Below are 23,270 nucleotides of genomic sequence, written 5' to 3'. Positions count from 1 at the left end.
ATCCAAAATGAGTTTTTAAACTCATCCAAAATATTATTCTCTGCAAAACTTCTTTTATTTTCTGCCTACAGCAGCAGCAGCAGCAATATATTTGTTACATAGATTAAAGACACACGGTCTCATTATTTGACATAATTGTACTGTTCAAAATTTTTCCGTTTGTTTGAGCAGAAATGAGGTAGTGTCTGGATGTGTTAAGATGTTAAACTTTTACCACCCAAAATCCTCGCTACTTTCAAATAGTTCACTTTTTATTTTAGCTGTTGCATGGACTCAACTTAAATAGATTGACTTGTAAAGCTTTATTTTTTTAACCAAACGTTCCTGCCACTTGTTTAAGATGAGTACAAACAATAAGTTGATAATAATTAAGGGATGTTCACTTGAACTTTTTTTAAGTGTGATGTTTTATTTTACAGTGAGGAAGGCCGGAGTCTAGCTTTAGCAGATGGCTGAAGGCGTCTGATCCACGCTTCAAAACTCAGTACCTGTTTGCTCTAAGGCCAAAACTTTGGTAAGGTTACATTTAGTCGGCTACAGAAAGTCAGACGGTTCAATGTGAGAAATCACTTTAGGTGGTCAAGTTTCTTGTCTGATCAGATCTTGTTAGTCATTTACATAGCACGATTACTAATTAACAGTTGATTATTTTGTGTCTAGATGCAATGTAATCATTCATTTCACAATTGAAGTTTTATTATGGGGATTCTGCAAATTAAATATTTCATAGTATATTTCATAATATATTTCAATGATTCCTTTCATACAGTCCCTGAAAAGGAAAGATTACCTTTCAGAGAAATAGAATTTTGATTGCTTTGAGTTTGATGAAATTTGACTTAATCTGACTGATAGATCTTCTTTAACGCATACTGATGCTTTGCATTGATCATTTATAAGCTTATCAATTACAAGAGGCGCACTGTCTGTTAGTGAACATTAGTGAACAGACGGCATCATTAGGACCAAGGAACAAAAGCTGTAGATAATTTTATCGGCAACAAAACAATTCACCATATTGTGACCAACTCTTGGAGCACGGTTGTGTAGTGAGTATGTTTAATTTAATTTTATTATTTTTATTTTTAGGTAAAGTGTACCAATAGCAAACCTAGTCAATGTTATCATAAGTTGGACTAGCTGTCAGAAGATGTAAGCAATTCACCGTGAGAGGGAGTATTTAAGAAAAAAACACAAATTGATTGAATTGTTGGTTGATATCCTTCATATATTTAAATTTGTGCAACAAACACCAAAAGAAAGAAAAAAAACTATATAAAACCTGAATGGCCATTCATAAATATTTACATATTCAATAAATCGATAGAAATCCAGGTACTACAGGGATTTTAGTTATGCAGGCATTTGCGATATCTTCAAAAATTACAGATTTGAACTTTTTATTGTTATATTTTCTTGTTTCACTCCCTTTGAGATTGTCAGACTCAAAGGATTGTAATTGATTCTTATTGTGTTCTATATCAATATAGCAACTCGATATAAGGACTGACTTAATGGTAATAAGAAGGTAAAAGGTAAGCGCAGTTACAAAAATGCTTTTCATTAAAACGCGTTTTGTTTATTGTAGATTAAACAGTTAAAATACATGAATGAGAGCAGCAGTTTAGATAAAACATTTTAAAATGCAATTTATTTGAGCAAAAACAACATAATGGCTGCAAGCACTTCTTTGTGAAACAGTCGCTTTATTTGTAACAATAAGCCATTTTATGGCGGACCGGTACTTTTCATTACTGTCAACATAGATAACTTTATTATATCTGCCCTAACTACAATAAACTAGTAATAACTAAATAACTAATCACAGCATGACCTATAGTTTGCTTTCTGCTTTATTTTTAGCTTAACGAGCAAGAACTAGTTCAGATTGTAGCTGCAAAACTGGTTCTGTGAAATCAATTCAGGTTTAACTGAATTAAGTAGTTGTTAAGAGTGAACTGACTGAAAACTTAGGTGGAACAATTCAGGCGATATGACTGCTAGTAAATACTACAGGTTCTTATATTCACAGGATTACTCAAGTGTGTAAGATAATGGATGAAGGGAAAGCATCATTAGGGCCAAGAAACATACAGCATATAACTCAGAGATAAAAGTAGTGAATAATGATAAAGGTAAAAAAAAAAAAAAGAAAAAAAAGAAAGAAAGAAAAATAATTCCCATGTTGGAACAACTCTTGGAGCGTGGTTGTGCAATGTAAAAAATGTTCAACTTTAGGGAAAGCTGAAAGATACATATGAGTAGCTTCACCAAGGCCTGTTTAGTCCCCGTCACATATTCCCCAGAAATAAATTTACAGATGAGGGACTTTTAAGGACATGTATCACACTAGCAAGTGTTACAGGAAAAAAAAAATCTATAAGAGTTTCAAATTTAAGTGATGAAGGAAATCACAAACTCAGTCAGCACTGACTAATTCTGCTACCATAAATAATGCAGTAAAACAGTTAAACTTTAGGTTTTCTTTAGAGGTATGTTTACTCTTACGCAGGGACACCCATGCGCGCACCGACACACACACGCATACGCACGCACACACACACAGCGATGGCAGGGGCCCGGGGGTCAGCCCTGCCCCACGCACACACACACACACACATACACGCCCATGGTGGGGCGATGTCAGCCCCTGTCTAGTCTTATGCCCTCTCCTGCGCAAATCCTGATTGCTGATAGTCAATAAATATGGTGATCAGAGGTCAGGAGAATAAACCTTTAAATTGTACCTACTGGATCACATTCTGACACACAAATGACTGGGACCCTGCGATTTATGTTCAGACTCGGAATTTCCATGAGAACTCTCTATCCGCAAATTCTGAGAGCTACAGAAAATGCCAACGGTTTGAAAAATGTGTTTTTCTGAGACATAGAGTTTCCTTGTTCGCCATGTGTGTTGACCCAGAGGTCAGGAGAACTATCCTGAGGGATTTCTGTCCCACCTCAAAACAGGACCGCATCTCAGGAAGATATTCTGTTTGAAACCCGAGGTAAATACAACATCCCAAATCTATTTAAATATATTATATTGTATATTAATATAGATTATTTAAAACTTATTGTATTAATCTTAAAACTCATAATGTTTTTCATTCTTTAATTGTATTATTCTTAAAACTCTGATGTCATAACAGATGGGGTGATTGGGGGAGGGGCGGTAACTTGACACCGGAAGGGGGGAGGGGTGAATGGGGGAGGGGCGGTAATACACCGGAAGTGGGGGAGGGGCGGTAATACACCGGAAATTAAAATGATTAGGGTCATTAATCACTCCCGATTAAAATTTGGCATAAGGGTGTCTATATATCTCTCTGATGAGAATCAATGACAGGAAAGAAGATCACATTTCTGTCTGTGGATGTAGTTTAGCTCTCGGAAGTTAATGAATGCTGGTATGAATTTGGTTAGCGTTTTCGTGTAATTCACTTTTTGGACCAATTTTGTTTTATTGTCTAAAGAAATATTCACTTGCTGCCAAAGTTTTGGAGGTAATATTGTTTGCCGACTTTGCCAGGCAAACATTAACTGTAAGAATATTGTCAAATTCCAAAGTTGCACAGTTTTGTGTCTGCAGCCCAGAGATGTTTTAAGGTGCAAACGAAATAATTTGGCTTCCATTAAATGAGCAAAGAATTAGTTTGCACAATATCAGAACTGTTTACATTTATTGATCCATTTGCAGCACATGTCAGTCAAATGCAACTGAGAAGATGTGAAATAATCGTCATTACTCTAAAAATGCTGGGTGATGGTACAAATTTTGACTGTAGGGTTAGGGTTAGGTTTAATTGGTGGGAATCCTAATTTAAAATCCCATCAGTGTTTCAGCCTGTTATAGTTCAAATAACACCAGGTTCAGGTGAATCACAAGTTAATCTGTCTGGAATCTCTCCTCTGTTTAGCACAGTTTCCTCTGGAGGTGTAGTATATTTTGGTGACTTTTTAATATATTCTTGAATTTTCCTTCACATAAAAGGAATCATGTTTTCGAGGAGAACATTTTCAAATCCATGAACTCTTCTATCTGATGTTACCTAAGCGATGACAGCAGTGGACACAAATAAAACCTGTCGTTCTATTTTTGTAGTTCAGAACAAAGATTAGATAGTCTGTTTGCTTATCTGACAACGCTTCACCACTCCCAGGGTTTATTTTTTTATATACACACCTTTTTTGTATTCATTTTCCAAAATCATTCACAGCTCCCTTTCTAATCTTAGTTGACCTAAGAATAAAAATGTAAATGTTGCCGTCAATACTAAGATAACATAGTTCTTTTGTTTCTAGTTCATGTAGCTCCAAACTATTTACTCACCAGCTCTTTATTTAGTAACCGTTTTTCTTATAACCGTTTTCTGTCCTCTGAACCTTGAGACAGTGAGGCTCAGTGAACTATGACAGCAAGCAGTTACCTCTGGGTGACTGTGCTTGCTGTCACTCTATGAGAGCATGTTCCTCCTGTCTGTGCGTCGCCAATAAAATGGTTAAAAATCTTTTAATATATTTTTATATTAAAATATATAATAAATATTTTTATTATATATTTTTATTTTTAAAATAATTTTCCATAATTTAACTTATCTATATAATGTACAGTGTTTGTTGTCACCAATTTTGTGTGTAACGTGATTTGTGTGCTGAGGAGCGATCAGAAACGACAGAGAACAAATTCATGCAGTTCTCTTGCCTCTTGTCAGGGGGCGCTCATGATACCAGACATTGGTATTGTGATTCCACAACTGCAGAGTGACAGCAAGCTAGCCGTACAGTAAATAAGTAAAGTACAGCGATATATTTATTGTTTTCTCCTCTCTTCCGACATCAACATGGAAGACTACATTTCTACACTTAAACAGTTTTCTAAAGTGGATTTTCAGTTGAAGCAGGAGATAATAACTAAAGGAAGACGGCCTTCTATCACCTGAAGAACATTTCCAGGATTAAAGGACTAATGTCTCAGCCAGATCTAGAGAAACTCATCCATGCCTTTATCTTCAGTCGTATTGATTATTGTAACGGCGTCTTCACAGGTCTGTCCAACAAATCAATCAAACAGCTGCAGCTGATCCAGAATGCTGCTGCTCGTGTTCTCACTAAAACCAGGAAGATAGAGCACATAACACCAGTTTTAAAGTCTCTCCACTGGCTCCCTGTAGCTCAAAGAATAGACTTTAAAATACTCTTGCTGTAATGCCGTATGTAATTTATGTTGTGTTTCAAAACTAATCTAAATAAAACTAAGTGACCTGGAAAGTAATTGCAGATTTTGTATTAACATAAAATATTACTACTGTTGTTTCCTTGTTATGAGCCTCGTTTACAGTGAAAGCCTATTTCAGAGCTTCTTTATCAGCATTGATTAGATATGTTAGCCATTATGCTATTTATTACTGGTACTGATGATAGCAGTACTTTGAACAGCCTTGATTTTATGGTGTTTGATGTGCAAGACTGTTTCCTCTTTTATCTTGACTGTTTCTATTGCTTTATGTTCTACTGGGTCTTTTATTTGGCAATATCATTTTATGAGGCTTTGAAAGATGATCTGCTGTTATGCAATGCACAAACCATAAACATGTTTTGGAAGCCCATCATTCCAGTCTTGCTAATAGTTTCTAATCAAGTCTTACAGCTACTGACTCATTCAATAAATTAGAATATTAATGAAAAGCCTTTCATTTTTATAACTAAGGGAAACGCATTACATAGATCAAATACGCAGAGATGGATGTTTAAAAACCTGTTTTTCTGTTAATTATGATATTTCATTTGTAGGAAGTGAAAATGTGACATTTAATGTGACATATTACATCAGAGCATTAAAAACATACTTAATACAGAAATGTGGGCTTAGTGAAAAGTATGTTTCATACCTTCTTAAATGGTATTTTCAAAAGGTGCTTTTGATCTAAAAAATAAGACTCATCTGAACACGTGTTCTGAATTATTGAGTGTCTGTGTAATGAAAACATATTCAAGCACAATATTAATAAAATTCAAACATAACTTCTTGATTCTAGAGGAAAAATAAATACTGTTGTGACTCTCAGTTAGTTATTCTAGAGACTGTAGCTCTATGCAGGAAGCCTGTATTGAGTGAGATCACATCTGAAGAATAACTCTGTTCATGAATTACAGTTTGGTGAAGAAGATGTCCAGATGTGTCCTTTGTGTTGTTCATTTTGAGAAGCATCCTTCTTTGCACGGTACCAAACAGCAGCTGTGAGACCAGCCCTGTTACCACAGCAGACAGCAGCAGCCTGCCGGCATCTCCACTGGCTGGGAAAAATAGAAATCCAGAACGGATGTTGTGATCTGATGGTCAACACAATATCTGTCATCTTGACCAAATGAGAATTAGGTAATTAACACACATGAAACTCAGAAACTTCACATTTATTTGGAAAAAACAAAAAATAAAACAACTTCCTTGAAATAGCTAAACAATAATATGGTAAAGAGTTTATAACATTTTACAAAAGAAATTAGCTGACTGTCTATGGTGAGTATGTACTGCTTCTTATTTAGCAAACATAAAAACACAAAAATGCGTGCCTTTCTAATTATTTGTATCTAAACAATTGATCCATCTTTATACATGACATTTTAATGTATTTGTCCAAATGAAAATAGCACATACAAAACTAATATTAAAGTGTAATTCATAATAACATGACAATTTTGGAAATAAATGTATAAATCTGTTTTTCACAACTTTTATACAAGTTATTTTCAGATTATTAGACTATTTAATCAGCAAATTATTCTCTGTCCAACATGTCATTTTCACATTGAGATTTAAAAAATACTCAGACACAGTGGTGTGATGTTACAACAAAATTGTAACTCAATTCATTTAAACTACCCAATTGCCGAGAAAATATTGAACAAAATGTGAGAAAATGCTTTCTGTTTGATAACAATCGCTACCATATGTCGGTTATTCTGTGTCAATGGTAAGATTGGACTGAGAATTGATTTATTTTACAGCAGAAATTAACATTCTGCTGTAAATGAATATTAACTGCTGACGTGTGTTAAATCGGATTCATTTTTTGTACCAGCTAAATCCTGTTAGGGTCATGGGGAGTTGGCACAAAGGTCAGCTGTCAAGCAAAAGGTTGGGTACATGTTGGGCAGGTCAACAGCCAATCACCGTGACAACACAGATAAATGACAACCATCTCAAACCCAAAAACACAGGGAAGATTTACAGAAAGACCCTTTAATCTCCAGGTTTCCAGAAGACCCACATATTTAAAATAAACTCTGTAGAGAAAGGCCTCAGCTCTGATTTGAACTAGAAACCATCATGCCGAGAAGACAGTGCAGCTCTAAGCAAACCAAACAAAAAACCAACTCAAAAAGTTTATGAAATGAGAATAAATAGCTAGTGAGCTATTGTCTTTTATTTCTCATTTCATAAACAGCGGTGTGGGCAACAGTTATATATGTCATTATCACACAAACAGGGAACCAATGTCGTATAAAATACTGAATACAACTATATCTGTTTAAATCATCTGGTAATCACATAAACTACGCTTTATTCACACACACAGTGAAACCTACAGTACATAAGATGCCACAGTTAAAGAGGAGGAAACTAGTTGAAGCTAATCAGTGGATTCTGACTGTAGAAGAAAACAAATGAATCAACTTCAGTGTAGCGTATAGGTTGTTGATTGGCTCAAAGCAACAATTGATTCAGTGAAAAATACATTAATAAAAAAATGAATACCAATTTTATGTGCAACTGGATTTCTCTATAAAAACCACATTAGTCAGAAAACATCAAGACCTTTTCCATGATGAAAACCTTAAAAAGCTCTGGCTCACATAAAAATATTAGTTACATTTTTATTTCTATTTTTTTAAACAAACAAACATCAACAAACACAAATGCTTGGTTATTCTTTTGCCACTGTTGCATTCTGCAATCCATGATGGAAGCCAAAGTCTTGCTTTCCAGCTGAGGAAGGTTACAGTCAGACGTTTGTTCCTGTCACCGTCCAATCACTAAGCAGCTACTGTATTTACAGTACGCTGTTGCTTATGTCGCTGTGCATGTTTCCTCCTCTGACAGAAGATATACAACGCTGTGAGGGGAACACAGCTCACTGAAGAGACCAAGAGCAGTCCGATGAAAGCCTGACCAAAGAGAGGATACTCCGTCTGCTCAGTTTTCCCCTACAGACACAACACAAGAAGTTAATGCCTAACTTTACTCCCAACTCAGACACAGACGACTAACATTTAAGCAAAATTTGAAATAATTGTGGGTTTCATAAAGTGATTCTCAAATCTAAAGAGATGAAGCAACATGCAAAGGTTTATATCAGAATTTAGCATTTTACAGCTTTAAAGGGAAATGTGATGAGAGCCATGGATGTCATCCTTATATTACAGCTTTAGTTCCAGCAACATGGGTGCAGTCCTTTAAGAGGACGAGTCTAGACCTACCTTCCATGCAACAAGTCCAATCATTTCAATGGCAATGTCTTTAAAATTTCTACAAAACCCAGAACCCTACATTTCACCTCACAAGCTCAGCGATTCTATTGAAAAAGCTGTTCCAGCAGATAAACAGCTTCTTATCAATAATTAACCACTTTCATGTCTTTCAGTCCAGTTTCCGGGCTCCCTACAGAACGGAGACTGGCCTCATCAAATGTTCAACAACATCCTCCTAAATACAAAATATGGAAGAACTACAAGCTCAGCATTTAACACTGTTGATCATGACTACAGCAGCTGGAGAGCTGGGTAGGACTCTCTGGTCCAGCATTTGACTGGTTTGAGTCATAGAGTACAGAGACTTCTTAGTGTTAATAGGTAATGTTTTATCAAAGCAGGCTAAAAAGGAGAGGTTTGAATTGTCTCCAAAATTTCTGGTTTAGAGCTGCAAGATATCACGGAGCCCATCAGGGGACATGGAGGGGGAAAAAAAGCAATCCAGACTTATTTTCTTGAGCTCCCGAAAAGCTTTTTGAAAAATTGTCCGTTCCTTTTTTGGATGAAAAGGCTGTTTACAAAGCTGGTAGTGGTGGTGGAGTCTAAATGAGAAACACCATTTACGTTTCCTACAGCCTACAGTTGTCCCAAGCTGAAGTTGGTTTCCAATTCCAGCTTTCAATTTGGGAAATTGCTAAAGGACAATTCCACCTATTTTTTTCACCATTTTCAGTATCTTTCATCTATTCTAGTTAAAAAACTACAACACCTAGATTCTTGAAACCTGGAGTAGATTATTCTGCTCTGATGACAACCTCTTTAAAATTTCTAATAGCACAATATTTTAAACCAAGATTTTGATTTGTGAAACTTCAATAAAGGGCAATTTCAGTGTTTAATTTGCATCTGGACCACATTTTTGCTGTTTTCCACTTTTAGCTTTATATTTTCTCATTTTTTTACATTCAGAGTAGCAAGATATAATCCTAGCTATCAAACAATATAGTAAGCTCAGTTAATTATTCAAAGTAGTTAAAAATGTTTATTTCTAAGGAAACCCAGCAGATTATATCCAGTCATTGATTTCCCTTGAACCTTGAGATTTTTCTTTAGCGGACATCTGCCGCTCTTCCCGAACGTCACGCTAAAACTGTGGGTTAAACAATTTAATCTAGTCGAATTTAATCTATCCAAAGTAGAGTAGAAATTAAGCAAACATTGTTGCTTCACCTTCTCGTCCTCTGGACGTCTGACACCACCTGAACCTGCGATCAACACTCTCCTCTTTCCGTGAACCACACCGGTAGGCTTCACTTCCATGTCTTTATTGTTTAGCATTGTCTGAAAAAAAAAAGTCTCTTGTGGTTTAGGTTTGTGCTGATTTTTGCGCATTGGGGAGGTGGTTGTGCTCCTGCAGGTCAGGTGCAGTGACAGTTTTGTGAGGCCCTCCAATTTGTTGGACCTTTTTTTTTGACATCTGCTGGTGTCAGCCAGCGGGTGACCACCAATTATTCAGTTCGAGAAACCACAAAAAAAAAAGCTAATAAACCGGCGACCTGCCAGAACCGCGCACTGTAAAAAGCTCAGGCGGGATCTTAGAACAACAGGAGATTCAAACTGCACTCATCATTTTTAGTTTACAGAAAAACGCTAACCCGTGAAATAAACAAAAACAAACTGACCAATAAGATTTAAGCTGTGGCGTGCCCCACCTGTCAAGAATTTGATGTGAGGTGGTGAGGCAGACGCTTGAGAGAACCAGGATTTGAAGAATAAGTGTATTTAATAAAGAATTCATCCACATTTGTCCAACAAACAAGGCAGCACTGCTGAGCTGAATCCAGGGCTCGACGCAGGTAGCACAAGTGATATGAATGGACAGGGACTGTAGTGACATCAGACGCGGACCCGACAAAGACACAGACACACAGGTGACACTAAATACACAGAGGGTAATCAGGGAACGAGACACACCTGGGAACTAATCCCAGAGACGGGACAACACAGAGACTCAGACGCACAGGAAACTTGAAATAAATACACAGAAAAACATGGAACCTGACACCACCTCCTAACCCAACTTAAAACTTCTAATCACATAATAGCAATTAACCACATCTGCCATGGTAAATCATTACTGATAACTGTTGTCAGTAGTCCCTAACATTAATATGATCAGGCAGCATGTGATCATATTTATACGTATATATAATATTGTTATAAAGGCTGAGCCAAACAAATTGATGTCTGTATCAAACAAGTAGCCCTTCGTGTTGCTCTGGACCCGTGAAGTAGCTCCCAGTCTCAAAAAGGTTGGTGACCCCTGTGGTAGAGTATGTTGTACACCATATGAGAAGTCTACAGTCGAAGAGTTTTGGATGTAAAACAGGCCATAACTGCACTGGAAACACAAAAGCACTAACCAGGGCTGAGGCAGTGGAACAAACTGAGCATGGCCAAATAGAGCAGAGGAAAGAAAATTAGACTGACTGAAGCATTGTGAGCATCTAAAAACAATGTATAAGAAATTGGCCAATCAGGATTCAGACAGAGAAAAATAATTCAAGTGATTCGTGGTTGTCTTTTATTGCAGTGATGCAGAAATACGAGCAGAAATAGATTGATTTTCAAATCTCTGAAAATCAAAGAAAATGTGTAAAATGAAAATGTTTACAGGTATGAAATTTGTGTGGTTTTAACAAGGACTTCTCATACTAACACAAACTTGCCTATTTTGACCTTTTTTGGTATTTTGACATTTTGCAGAAACTGTAAATAGCCTTTTCACCCAAAAAAGGAGCGCATGATTTTTCAAAATGTTTCTTGAGATCTCGAGGAAATAAGCCTGGATTGCTTTGGGTTTTTTTCTCCATTTTCCCTTCTATTACCCTTAGAACATTTCTTGGATTAAAGGACTTATGCAAGATCTAAAGAAACTCCGCCATGGGTTTATCTTTAGTCACATTGATCAGAGTTGATCAAATCCTGTGCAATTTTGCTCAAAAAACAATTCTTGCTTCCAGTCTGGGCCTTTTCGCCTTCGCTCGGATTGTCTCCAGTCAATTTTTGACCAGCCAATCAGCAACCAGAAGGAGAAGTTATGACGTCAATATTCTACGTGGTTTTAGAATTGTAGTCTTCCTGTCGTTTTAGCACCGTCAGCAGAGGAAGTAAAGGAAGCCGTTCAGTCTGTCAGTTGAAACTGATCGCGCCTCAATATATATTAAATTAACACTATCCGCCGCCTTGTTAATTCTTTCTCTGCAGTGGAGGACGGTTGTTTACAGTGCAGACAAATTCCTGTAAGCTTCATAATGTGGAACAGCCACATTACATAGGCAATGGGCAAACCGTAGCAACTGGAAAAAGTTTAAGCCTTAACTCAGTCCTCCAAGAAGTGACTGATTTCCAACAGAAGAGAGTCCAGACCCTCTGAATGAAGCAAAGTGTGGAAGAAGGAGTTAGGTTTTACCAGGCTGTGTCCTCACAGGTCTGCCTAAAAAGAAAAATCAATCCTCCAGCTGCAGCTGATCCAGAACGCTGCTGTTTGTGTTCTACTAAACCCAGGAAGATGGAGCACATCACCCAGATCTAAAGTCCTTCCACTGAGAGAATAGACTTTAAAAATACTCTAGTTTATAGATCATTGAATGGTTTAGCAGTAATACACATTGATGATTTGCTGTTGTATCAACCTTCCAGACCTCTCAGGTCTTCTGGTTCTGATCTGCATCCCCAGAACCAGAACCAAACATAGAGAGAAGCAGCATTCAGCTCATAAGCTCCATTTAACTGGAACAAACTTCCAGAAAACAGCAAAACAGCTGAAACACTGAGGTCCTTTAAATTAAAGCTAAAAGCCCAACTGTTTAGAGTTGCCTTTGATTAATAACAACTGGAACATCAGAATCTGCTGTCTGTCTGTTTTCCCTTAGTTGCTAAAATTTAAAAATGCTTTGCTTGTTTGATATTTTATCCTATTTTTGAATTATGTGAAGCATTTTGAATTGCCTTGTTACTAAAATGTGACATAGTAATAAAATTGCCTTGCCAAGATAAGGTAGAAAACAACACATAGATCATGCTGTTAGGAACTGGTTTTTCTCCGTGTTGATTTGAGTTTGTCCTGTGTTTATTTTGAGTTTCTGTCCTGTCTTCCACTTGATTGTTCCAGGTGTGTCTCGTTCCCTGATTACCTCCTGTGTATTTAATGTCCCCTGTGTCTCAGCGTCTCGTTTGTAGCATCACTCTGTCTAACTGTTTGTTATCCAGTCAATTCTCCAGTTGCTACCGGCGTTGAGCCCTGGCTTCCGCTCAGACGTGCTCCCTGGTTGTTTTAGACTATTTTGGATTGTGCTTCATTTTCATCATTAAATCATCAGTTCATTCATTTTAACCTGAGTTGTTCAGCGTCTTCCTCACCACCACTCACCACACTTTATGACACATGCATTATTGGAGACAGATATTTAAGTGTTGCCTGCTGAAACTCATGAAGCACTGAATTAAAAACTGAAGCAGCAAAAAGAAAATCCCCACCTGAGACGTGATGCATAAAAATACAAACTCACCAGATCTTTGTTCCATGCTTGGTAGGTGGGTGTTCCTCCTTGGATGTAGTTAATGACATAGAACAAGAAGAGGCTGATAAGAAGTAGGGGGCTAATTCCTCCCCACATGATTTTCCAGAACCAGTTAGGACGATGGCCCAGCATGTCTTCTATATCTTTTTCAAACCTTAAATATGGACAAAATATTGAGGTCATTTCAAATTTAGACCTGCTGCTGTCATGTTCATTGTTTCACCAGCACTGACTGAGGACTTGCCTTCTACACCAGCAGCTGTTCCACCAGGCAGAGGAACAATATTCAGTCTGTTGCTGTCAATTAATTATCTCATTTAATTTCCCCTGAGAAACAATAAAGTATTTTTGAATTGAATTAATATGATGCTCCTCATTCAGACATGCTTAATGAATTGACCTAGGCCTGTCACGATAGCAAATTTTGCTGAGCGATTAATTGTCTCAAAAACTTTTGCGATAAACGATAATATTGTTTGAAGACCTTTTTACTCTGATTTAATGGAAATGACATAATAATTCATGTGATTTTCTACCAAAGATAGATACACTTTATTTTCAAAAGAACACTTAATACTGGATCTGATAAAATAAACAAAACAACCAAACAATAAAATGGATTCTCAGTCTCCATTAACAAAAATATACTTAAATAAAAACACCAAAGTGTAAATAAATACTGGATTCAACCAAAAGAGTTCAGATTATGAAGTCTGTAAACCATTTTGCCCTTCAGTTATCATTAGATTTAAATAGAGAGGATGGGATGCAATAGTTCACACTACACGTTAGTTCACTCCATTTTTTCAAGACAATCTGAGAACGTTGATCGTTCTAAGATTGTCTTGTGATTTTATAACCGATCATCCTGCAGTGTGTGGTGTGTTACAGTAGATCGTTGTGGCGCTCCGATCTAAATCAGGGGTTTTCCCCACTGGGAGCTTAACGCAGCCTGTTGAATGTAACAGGCAGCCAATCAGAAAGCTCCTCCATGCTTTCTGAGGGGAAATTACAGAGGGGAATCCCAAACAGCTGACAAAGGCAACATTGGAGATGATATGTGGAAACAACATTAATATTTATAAACAGTTGGTGTAAAGAATATAGAAATGACGATGGGAGGAGTTGGAGTGAAATTGCTACCAGTTGATGAACCCGGTAACTTTTCAGCTGTTCTTCATTAACGTGACATAAATAGGTTCTAATGATTTTCATTCAGTCAGGACGTTACACTGACACTAGAGCCACATGGACTGCAGGTAGATTGTAGTAAAACATTGATTAATGCCTGGTTTTAAAATGACTTCACTGGACTTGTAGCCATTATTTTGTTCCCATTGTTGGACACCACACCGTTATACCTAGGATTTCTGTTGGCTAATGTTTGGTCTCTCAGGTTTTGAAAATGGGTCGACAATCGGCCGACAGCTCTAAGATGGTGTAGTGTGAACTGGACATTAAACTAAGGAATTGAAGAAGGGAGGGTCAGTGGAGTTGAGCCTTTTTTTATTCAGTGTCATCAACAGAAAGAGAAAAAGGCTGGAAGAGACGATAATGGAGATAATTAAAATGACGTCAATAGTTTTAATTTCATACGATTAATTGATTTATCGTTTATCGCGACAGGCCTAGATTGACCAATGGATTGCCAAAAGGAACTGGCATATAGTTTACAAGAAGAAGTGCAATGCTAGCCAAAAAAGATTTTGAGGCAGAAGTGAGAGATTAACATTTTACAATTATATTCTAAAATCTCTAAAATAGACATTTTGTTATTAAAAGAACAAATACTGGTGTCAGGACACTTTAAACTCAGCTTATTCAGGTTCAATGCTTAAAGGCAACAGGGTGACATTCAAATGCTGTCAGATTAATGGAAATTGATTGTATTTGGTTGTTGACCAATGGACCAACAGAACAGAATACAGAGAAAGCAAACTTTAGCATTAAAAAAAACTATACACACCTTTTGATTCCATAAATGTAGCTGACAGTTATGACCTCAATAAGGACAATGAGTAACAGGGAGAAAGTGGCTCCATAGTCATTGAACATGGTAAACCAGTAGTTTCCTGATCTGGTTGTGAAGCCAAGGCCGAGCAGAAGGCAGAGGACACACACAAAACCTGAAGCAAAGCACAACCTTCTGTTAGTGATGTCCATTGTTTATAATGGCTGATGTCAGCGTTTACTGCTCTCATTTGGTCCTTAAAATCTTCCATAAATCATTCAACAAAAACAACACAATCAGGATTCAGGCTTTCTCAGATTGCCCATGTTGCACATCTATCAGTCAGCTGATCATTAACAGATACTCCTCCTGACCTTAACTGATATGCAGAGTTACATGTGGTCTCATTTGAGTAAAAGCATCTCTGAATGGAGGACACCTTTTTGAAACTTTGAACAAAACAATGTTATTTTTTACATGACAAACTGGAGCTGAGCCTGATGGTAATGAATATTTTCTATCTGTGAATGAACAAAAGATTTACGCTGTGATTTTCAGAGGAGAACTTGTACAGAAGAGTTCAAGTATATGACTCATTTACTTATATTAAACATTATTTTCAGGAATAAAATGTTTAATAAAAATGCTTTACAAAAATAGGACAAAGAAAATAAAAATCCTTCCATTAAAGGTCCACTATTATGCGAAATTCACTTTTTGCAAGTTTCTGTACTTCCATTTGAGCATCTCCTGCTTCTACAAACAGTCCAAAAGGAAAGAAAGAAAAAAGACCTCCAGCTGTTTTTGATGTCAGCCTGTTTCAAAAATCTGTAAATTGTTGTGCCACAATTTGTGATCTAGTAACCCCAAGTCAAGCTCAGCCCCTCTTCGTGGCAACCAAAATGGAGCTCCACCCACTTTATTCCAAGAGACGCTAATGGTGCTTCCACACTGAACGCGTTACGCTCGTCAAAAATGATGTGTGTGCACTCTGAAGCCAGACGCTTGACATTTTGCTCTAGACGTAAGTCAGACACGTCAAAGGCTCTAGGCAGGCGTTGACAACAGATTCCTCCTACGTGTCTCTGACACGTAGGAGGAATCTTTCACCGTCTCCAACATATTTCGTCTAATTCAAAAATGTTTTTAACATGTCTCAACATTTTTGCTGGATGGATTTGGTCCAGTCAAAGTTTCCACACTCAGTGATGGTTTGGGTGCCACCTCATCTGCTGGTGTTGGTCCACTGTGGTCCAACATCAACACAGCCATCCACCAGGGAGTTTTAGAGCACTTCATGCTTCCAGATGCTCAACTTTATGGAGATGCAGATTTATTTATTTTTTTTTATTTGGCCTTTATTTGATAGTTAATTGACAGGAAAGTGGGTAATGAGAGAAGGGGGAAGACATGTGGCAAAGGTCACCAGGCCGGGAATCGAACCTGCGACGGCCGCATCAAGGACTAAGGCCTCCTTATGTGGGCTGTGCTTAACCTCTGCACCACCACAGCACATCCCTTGGAGATGCAGATTTAATTCTCCAGCAGGACTTGGCACCTGCACACAGTGCCAAAGCTGGTTTAAGGACCATGGACCAGGACAAGGTTTAAGGACAAGGAGGTCCTTGTCTTTAATCAAGGACATCTTTGGTGCCTGATCTTAACCCCATAGAAAATCTCTGGGCTATTGTGAAGAGGAAGATGTGATACGTCAGACCCAACAGCTCAGAAGAACAGAAAGTCACTATTAGAACAACCTGGGCTCTCACAACACCTGAGCATTGCTACAGACTGATGGACTCCATGTCACACTGTATTGCTGTAGTAATCCAGGCAGAAGGAGCCCAACCAAGTACTGAGTACTGCTTATATTTTTCAGGTGGCCATTTCTAAGAGTCATTTTTTATTAGTCTTAAGTAATATTCTAAGTCTCTGAGATGCTGAATTCAGAGTTTTCATTAGTTGTCAGTTCTAATCATCAACATTAAATAGAAATAAACATTTGAAATATATCAGTCTGTGTGTAATGAGTGAATATGATACCCAGGTTTCACGTTTAGAATGGAATTACTGACATAAGTCAACCTTTTTCATGACATTCGAATTTTATGACCAGCACCTGGAGACTTTGAATGTAAACCAGACGCGCCTGATGCTCAAAAGGCTTTTGGTGTTAACCTACCATAAGTTTATTCTGCTTGGTAAGCTGCACGATGGCAGCTTTAAAAGAAAAATGATTTGTTGTGATCTGCAATACAGAACATGTGTCCATGCATTTTCTGTATGCCTTAATTTTATTTTTGCTTGCAATGATTGATATTGGAAAAGAATTTTATATTTGTGCAAATTAGCTTAGGAAGGAGTCTTTTGATAACTACCAACATTACACAGCAGGATTTACCAAAATACTTGGACTGAAGGAAGATCCTGTTTCTAATGTTCTTCACAATCTGCAAATGATATCAATGTGAGTACATAAGATGTCTTGTGTGTTATGTATTGTTGCTCAATACAAACATGTGTCATGTTGGGTGATAGCCGGGTTACCCACATGCAAGAACACACCAAGAGAAGCGATATGAAACAACAATAATATTTATTTTGGGGAAAGGAAAAGGGTCAGGGGAAATAGTCCTGGAACCTGGGACTGGAGGAAACTGGTCGTCAGACTGTATATGAGAAAAAGCGGAGTGAGACACGGGATGGGTCAAATGGAATAATTCTGAGAATCTTTCGGAGGATGCTTACTTGAATGCGGAGGTTAGTATTGTCGGTGGTGGCGGCTGGAGAAGTGGGTTACCATAGGAGAGCGAGCAGGTAAGCCTTGCAGCTGGAGAGCAGAGTGAGCTGACTTCCGAGCGGGGTTTCGACAGTTAGCTCCCGGAACATGAAACGCCGGCAGGCTCAGCCTGTGGCGAGGCACAGGGGATCCATGGGGAGGGAACAGGGAGGTAAGTGCACGGAGGAAGGCAACCGATTGGTAATACCAATGGCGTCGTGAGGAACACAAGGAAATCCAAGGGGGAGCGCTTGTCCACATCCAGGAGTCACAGGGCGATCACAAGGAAATCTGACGGGGAGAACACAAGGAGCGATTAGAACACAGGGAGCGATCATAGAAGGTTTCTTCCTAAGAAAAACGTCTACCAGTGAAGGCAAACACTCAGGCACTGGAGTGTCAGCTAGGCTGTCCTTATGAAGCACCTCCTCAGCTCTCGAAAATTAGACACAGGTGCGTCTACAGGTTGGCCGCCACACTTCTCCAGGGGCTCCGCTCACTGGTGACATCTGATGGCTGTTAAAGGAAACGCAGCTTCCCAGAAAAAACCCAGGACAGAAGAGGAAAAGAAAAGAAAACAGAAAAAAGAACCCCAACCTAACAGTACCCCCCCCTCAACGGACGCCACCTGGCGGACGAGAAGAGGAGGAGGGCTGAGAGGCGGTGAAATCCCTAATAAGGGAGGGGTCCAGGATAAAAGAGCTAGGAACCCAAGAGCGTTCCTCTGGACCGTAGCCCTCCCAGTCAACGAGGTACTGGTGACCCCGACCACGCCGACGGGAAGCCACAATCCGGCGGACAGTGTATGCCGGGTGACCATCAATAAGACGGGTGGGAGGAGGGGGTTCGGCCGGAGGGCAAAGATCACTGGACAGGACCGGTTTAATCTGGGAGACATGGAAAGTAGGATGAACACGTAGGGAGGGAGGAAGGCGAAGGCGTACAGCTGCCGGATTGATGATTGACACTATCTCAAACGGGCCAATGAACCTGGGAGACAATTTCTTGGACATGGACTTGAGGGGTATGTCCCGGGTAGACAACCAGACCTTCTGACCGACCAAGTAAGTGGGCGCAGAGGTTCTTCTCCGGTCAGCCTGTCTCTTGTTCTGCGCGTCAGTGTTATTAAGTGCTGTGATGGTTTCAGACCAGATCCTTTTACACCGACGAATGTGATGCTGTACTGACGTGACAGATATGTCCTTCTCGTCGTATAGCATAAGAGGGGGCTGGTAGCCAAGTGATGCCTCGAACGGGGAAAACCCTGTGGCTGCTGAAATGTGACTGTTGTGTGCATATTCTACCCAAGGTAGATATTGAGCCCAGTCTCCAGGGTTAGATGTAGTCAGGCAACGCAGCATGGCCTCCAGCTCCTGATTTAACCTCTCCGTCTGGCCGTTAGTCTGGGGATGGTAACCAGAGGTTAATGACACCTTCGCCCCTAGGGCGGAACAAAATTGTCGCCAAACTTGGGAGATAAACTGAGGACCCCGATCGGAAAGGATCTCCTGGGGGATGCCATGTAACTTAAAAACATGTTTTATGAGAAGCATGGCAGTCTGAGCGGCAGAGGGGAGTTTGCGAAGGGGAATAAAATGACAGGATTTGGAGAAACGGTCAACAATAGTGAAAATGGTGGTCATACCCTTAGATGGAGGTAATCCTGTGACAAAGTCAACAGAGATGTGAGACCAAGGTCTCTTGGGGATGGGTAATGGCTGGAGTAATCCTGTGGGTGGCTGATGGGAGGACTTGTTCCTGGAACAGACTGGACATGCTAATACAAACTCTTTGACATCTCTATGAACTGATGGCCACCAGAACCTTCGGTTGACCAACCCAATGGTTCGACTGATACCTGGATGTCCGGAAAACTTGGAGGAATGTATCCACTGCAGAAAGCGGGATCGAGCGGAAGCAGGGACGTATGTCTTTCCCTGTGGACATGACTCAGGGACTGGCTCGGTTAACTGGGCTTGACGGATGAGGTCTTCCACCTCCCAGGTAACTACTCCCACCGTGCAGCTGGAGGGAAGCAGGGGAGCAAGTTCCTTCTCAGAGTCATCTGGTGCATGCAGTCTAGAGAGGGCGTCCGGCTTGACATTTTTTGAACCTGGACGGTAAGAAATAGACAGGTTGAATCGAGAAAAGAATAATGACCAGCGAGACTGTCGAGGGTTGGAACGTTTGGCTGACTGAATGTGAGACAGGTTCTTATGGTCAGTCCAAACTACTATGGGATGCTCAGCTCCCTCTAGCCAGTGTCGCCATTCCTCTAGGGCGAGCTTGATGGCCAGTAACTCTCTGTCCCCCACGTCATAATTGCGTTCTGCTGGCGAAAGTCTGCGGGAGAAAAATGCACAGGGGTGAGTCTTATTATCTTTCTCTGAGACTTGAGACAGCACGGCCCCCACTCCAGAGTCAGAAGCATCGACCTCGAGGATGAACTGTTTTGTGATATCAGGCTGGACTAGTACTGGGGCGTTAGCAAACAGGTTCTTGAGTCGGTTGAAGGCTTCCTCTGCTTGTGGGGTCCAGGTAAAACTAGACTTGGTGGATGTGAGTGCAGTTAAAGGTAAAGCGGTCTGGCTATAATTTCGTATGAAACGGCGGTAAAAGTTGGCAAAACCCAAGAACCGCTGCAGCTGTTTACGGGTCTAGGCCAGTCCAACACAGCTCTGATCTTGTCCTCTGAGGGTCTTACCTGCCCGCTCTCAAGGACGTAGCCCAGGAAGGTAACTGATGATCGGTGGAACTCACACTTTTCTGCCTTAACGTACAGTTTGTTCTCCATAAGGCGTTGGAGAACCTTCCGGACATGCATCTTGTGTTCCTCCAGGGACTTGGAATAAATCAGTATGTCGTCTAGATAAACGAAGACAAACACATTAATGAAATCTCTGAGGACATCGTTTACGAGGGCTTGAAAAAAGGCAGGCGCATTAGATAACCCAAACGGCATAACTAAATATTCATAGTGTCCCATGGGTGTCTTGAATGCCGTCTTCCACTCATCTCCCTCGCGAATGCGAAGGAGGTGGTAGGCATTACGGAGATCGAGTTTTGAGAAAATTGTGGCTTCTTGGACGGGTTCAAAGGCTGAGGAAAGCAGAGGTAAAGGATATTTATTTTTAATGGTGATCTGGTTCAACCCCCTGTAGTCAATGCAGGGCCTCAAGGACCCATCCTTCTTCCCCACGAAGAAGAACCCTGCCCCAAGGGGTGACGAAGAAGTGCGTATAATGCCTGCTGCTAACGAGTCATTAATGTATTTCTCCATGGTCTGACGCTCTGGACGGGAGATATTATAAAGTCGGCTGGTGGGTAGTGGAGCTCCAGGTAACAGATCTATGGCACAATCGTAGGGGCGGTGGGGGGGTAGAGTGAGTGCTTTGCTCTTACTGAAAACTGCAGCCAGATCCTTATATTCAAGGGGAACCAATGAAAGGTCAGGGGAATCGGTCTCATGCTGCTCTGCTGTTATAGAAGTCGGGGGAACGGCAGAGTGGAGACAAGTTGCACGGCAATCACTGGACCATGACTCAATAGTAGCCTTTCTCCAATTTATCTGTGGGTTATGTGCGAGTAGCCACTCGAACCCCAGGATAATAGAGGAACTGACTGCGGGGAAAACAAAAAAAGAAATCTGCTCAGAATGGTTACCAGAAATCACAAGACGGACGGGTGTAGTCTTCTGGGTTATCCTGGGCAGGACCTCACCATTGAGGGCTGAAACACGAAGTGGGACCGGAAGTGGTTCTGTAGCGATTCCTAGTTGTTCAACAAGGGTAGAGTCAATTAGATTTTGTTCACAACCTGAGTCAATGAAAACTGCCAGAGGAAGAGATTGATGGCGATGAAACAGTGTAGCGGAAATAAGGAGACGAGATCTTCTATTAGTGGGTTGCACCGGCAGCCTCCTCGTCGTTACCGCCGGGCCTGCAAGTTTAAACGTACGGGACAGTTAGCAATGAAATGGTTGGGACCCCCACAATACAAGCATAATCGAGAGACTAGTCTTTTCTGCCTCTCCTCAGGTGTCAGGCGGGTGTTACCCAGCTGCATGGGTTCAGGTTCTGCGGTCTCCGAGGGGTTGGGTGCTTCCTGAAGACTAGGACGGGTAGCTTGTAGGGGGGCTCTGGCTGAGGGATTTCGGCGATTTCTCTCCTTGGCTCGAGACCGAATTCTATTATCCAGTCTTATGGTCAGACTTATAAACTCCTCTAGAGTTGCAGGTTCATCCAGAGTAGCTAACTCATCTTTAATCTGTTCACTCAATGCATGAAAGTAAGCACTTTTAAGTGCCGTGGCATCCCAATTTGAGGCTGCTGCCTTTATCCTAAAGTCAATGGCAAAATCAGACACCGTTCTTTGCCCCTGTCTTAGGTTCCAAAGTTCTCGGGAAGCCGAAGTCTGGTCTGTCTCTTGACTAAAGACCTGTTTTAATTCTTTAATGAAATCGGGATAAGAACAACCAAAATCAGTGGGGGAGGAAAACTTAGCTTCGGCCCAAGCCAGAGCTCGACCGGACAGTAGAGACAGCACATATGCTATTTTGGCGTTGTCGTGTGGAAAACTCTGAGGACAGGAATTGAAAATGATGGAACATTGTAAGATAAATCCCCCACATTTGTGCACATCACCTGTGAACCTCTCGGGGACTGGCAGCCGAATCTCCGAAAACGTGGGACGGATTGGCGGGTCTGGAACTGCAGGTGAGGCTGGGGCTGGAGGCTGCGCCTGCTGAACGGATCCTTGCAAAAAGTTAGACAACTCGGTTAACTGACGGTTTGTTTCGGCCTGTCTGTTACCCAACTCTCTTAAAGCTGAATCATGTGACTGTATGAGAGCGTGTTGTTCCGATAAAGCCCTTCTTATAGCGTCTGCTGGGGTAGGTTGTTGGCCTGAGTGTTCTGTCATGTTGGGTGATAGCCGGGTTACCCACATGCAAGAACACACCAAGAGAAGCGATATGAAACAACAATAATATTTATTTTGGGGAAAGGAAAAGGGTCAGGGGAAATAGTCCTGGAACCTGGGACTGGAGGAAACTGGTCGTCAGACTGTATATGAGAAAAAGCGGAGTGAGACACGGGATGGGTCAAATGGAATAATTCTGAGAATCTTTCGGAGGATGCTTACTTGAATGCGGAGGTTAGTATTGTCGGTGGTGGCGGCTGGAGAAGTGGGTTACCGTAGGAGAGCGAGCAGGTAAGCCTTGCAGCTGGAGAGCAGAGTGAGCTGACTTCCGAGCGGGGTTTCGACAGTTAGCTCCCGGAACATGAAACGCCGGCAGGCTCAGCCTGTGGCGAGGCACAGGGGATCCACGGGGAGGGAACAGGGAGGTAAGTGCACGGAGGAAGGCAACCGATTGGTAATACCAATGGCGTCGTGAGGAACACAAGGAAATCCAAGGGGGAGCGCTTGTCCACATCCAGGAGTCACAGGGCGATCACAAGGAAATCTGACGGGGAGAACACAA

The 23,270-nt window shown here is 40.6% G+C and overlaps 1 protein-coding gene across 4 annotated transcripts in view; it reads right to left on the bottom strand.

The window, feature by feature from the left end:
- Positions 1-6,402: 6,402 nt before the first annotated feature.
- LOC122830667 (sodium- and chloride-dependent transporter XTRP3A-like) overlaps positions 6,403-23,270 on the bottom strand; it is a 40,626-nt gene continuing 23,758 nt past the window's right edge. For 2 of the 4 annotated variants that reach the window (XM_044116219.1, XM_044116220.1), the window contains 3 exons: positions 15,025-15,184; positions 13,047-13,212; positions 6,403-8,211 (listed from right to left, as the gene is read on the bottom strand). In XM_044116219.1, coding sequence (XP_043972154.1) covers positions 8,041-8,211; positions 13,047-13,212; positions 15,025-15,184 — 497 coding nt within the window. In that variant the 3' untranslated portion in view covers positions 6,403-8,040. Of the gene's footprint in view, positions 8,212-13,046; positions 13,213-13,260; positions 13,386-15,024; positions 15,185-23,122; positions 23,253-23,270 lie in introns of those variants that run through there. The other 2 variants (XM_044116221.1, XR_006370572.1) reach the window with 2 other exon arrangements.

Source organism: Gambusia affinis, linkage group LG05, assembly GCF_019740435.1.
Source record: "Gambusia affinis linkage group LG05, SWU_Gaff_1.0, whole genome shotgun sequence".
Classification (NCBI taxonomy): domain Eukaryota; kingdom Metazoa; phylum Chordata; class Actinopteri; order Cyprinodontiformes; family Poeciliidae; genus Gambusia; species Gambusia affinis.
This window is presented reverse-complemented; position numbering and strand designations above follow the sequence as displayed.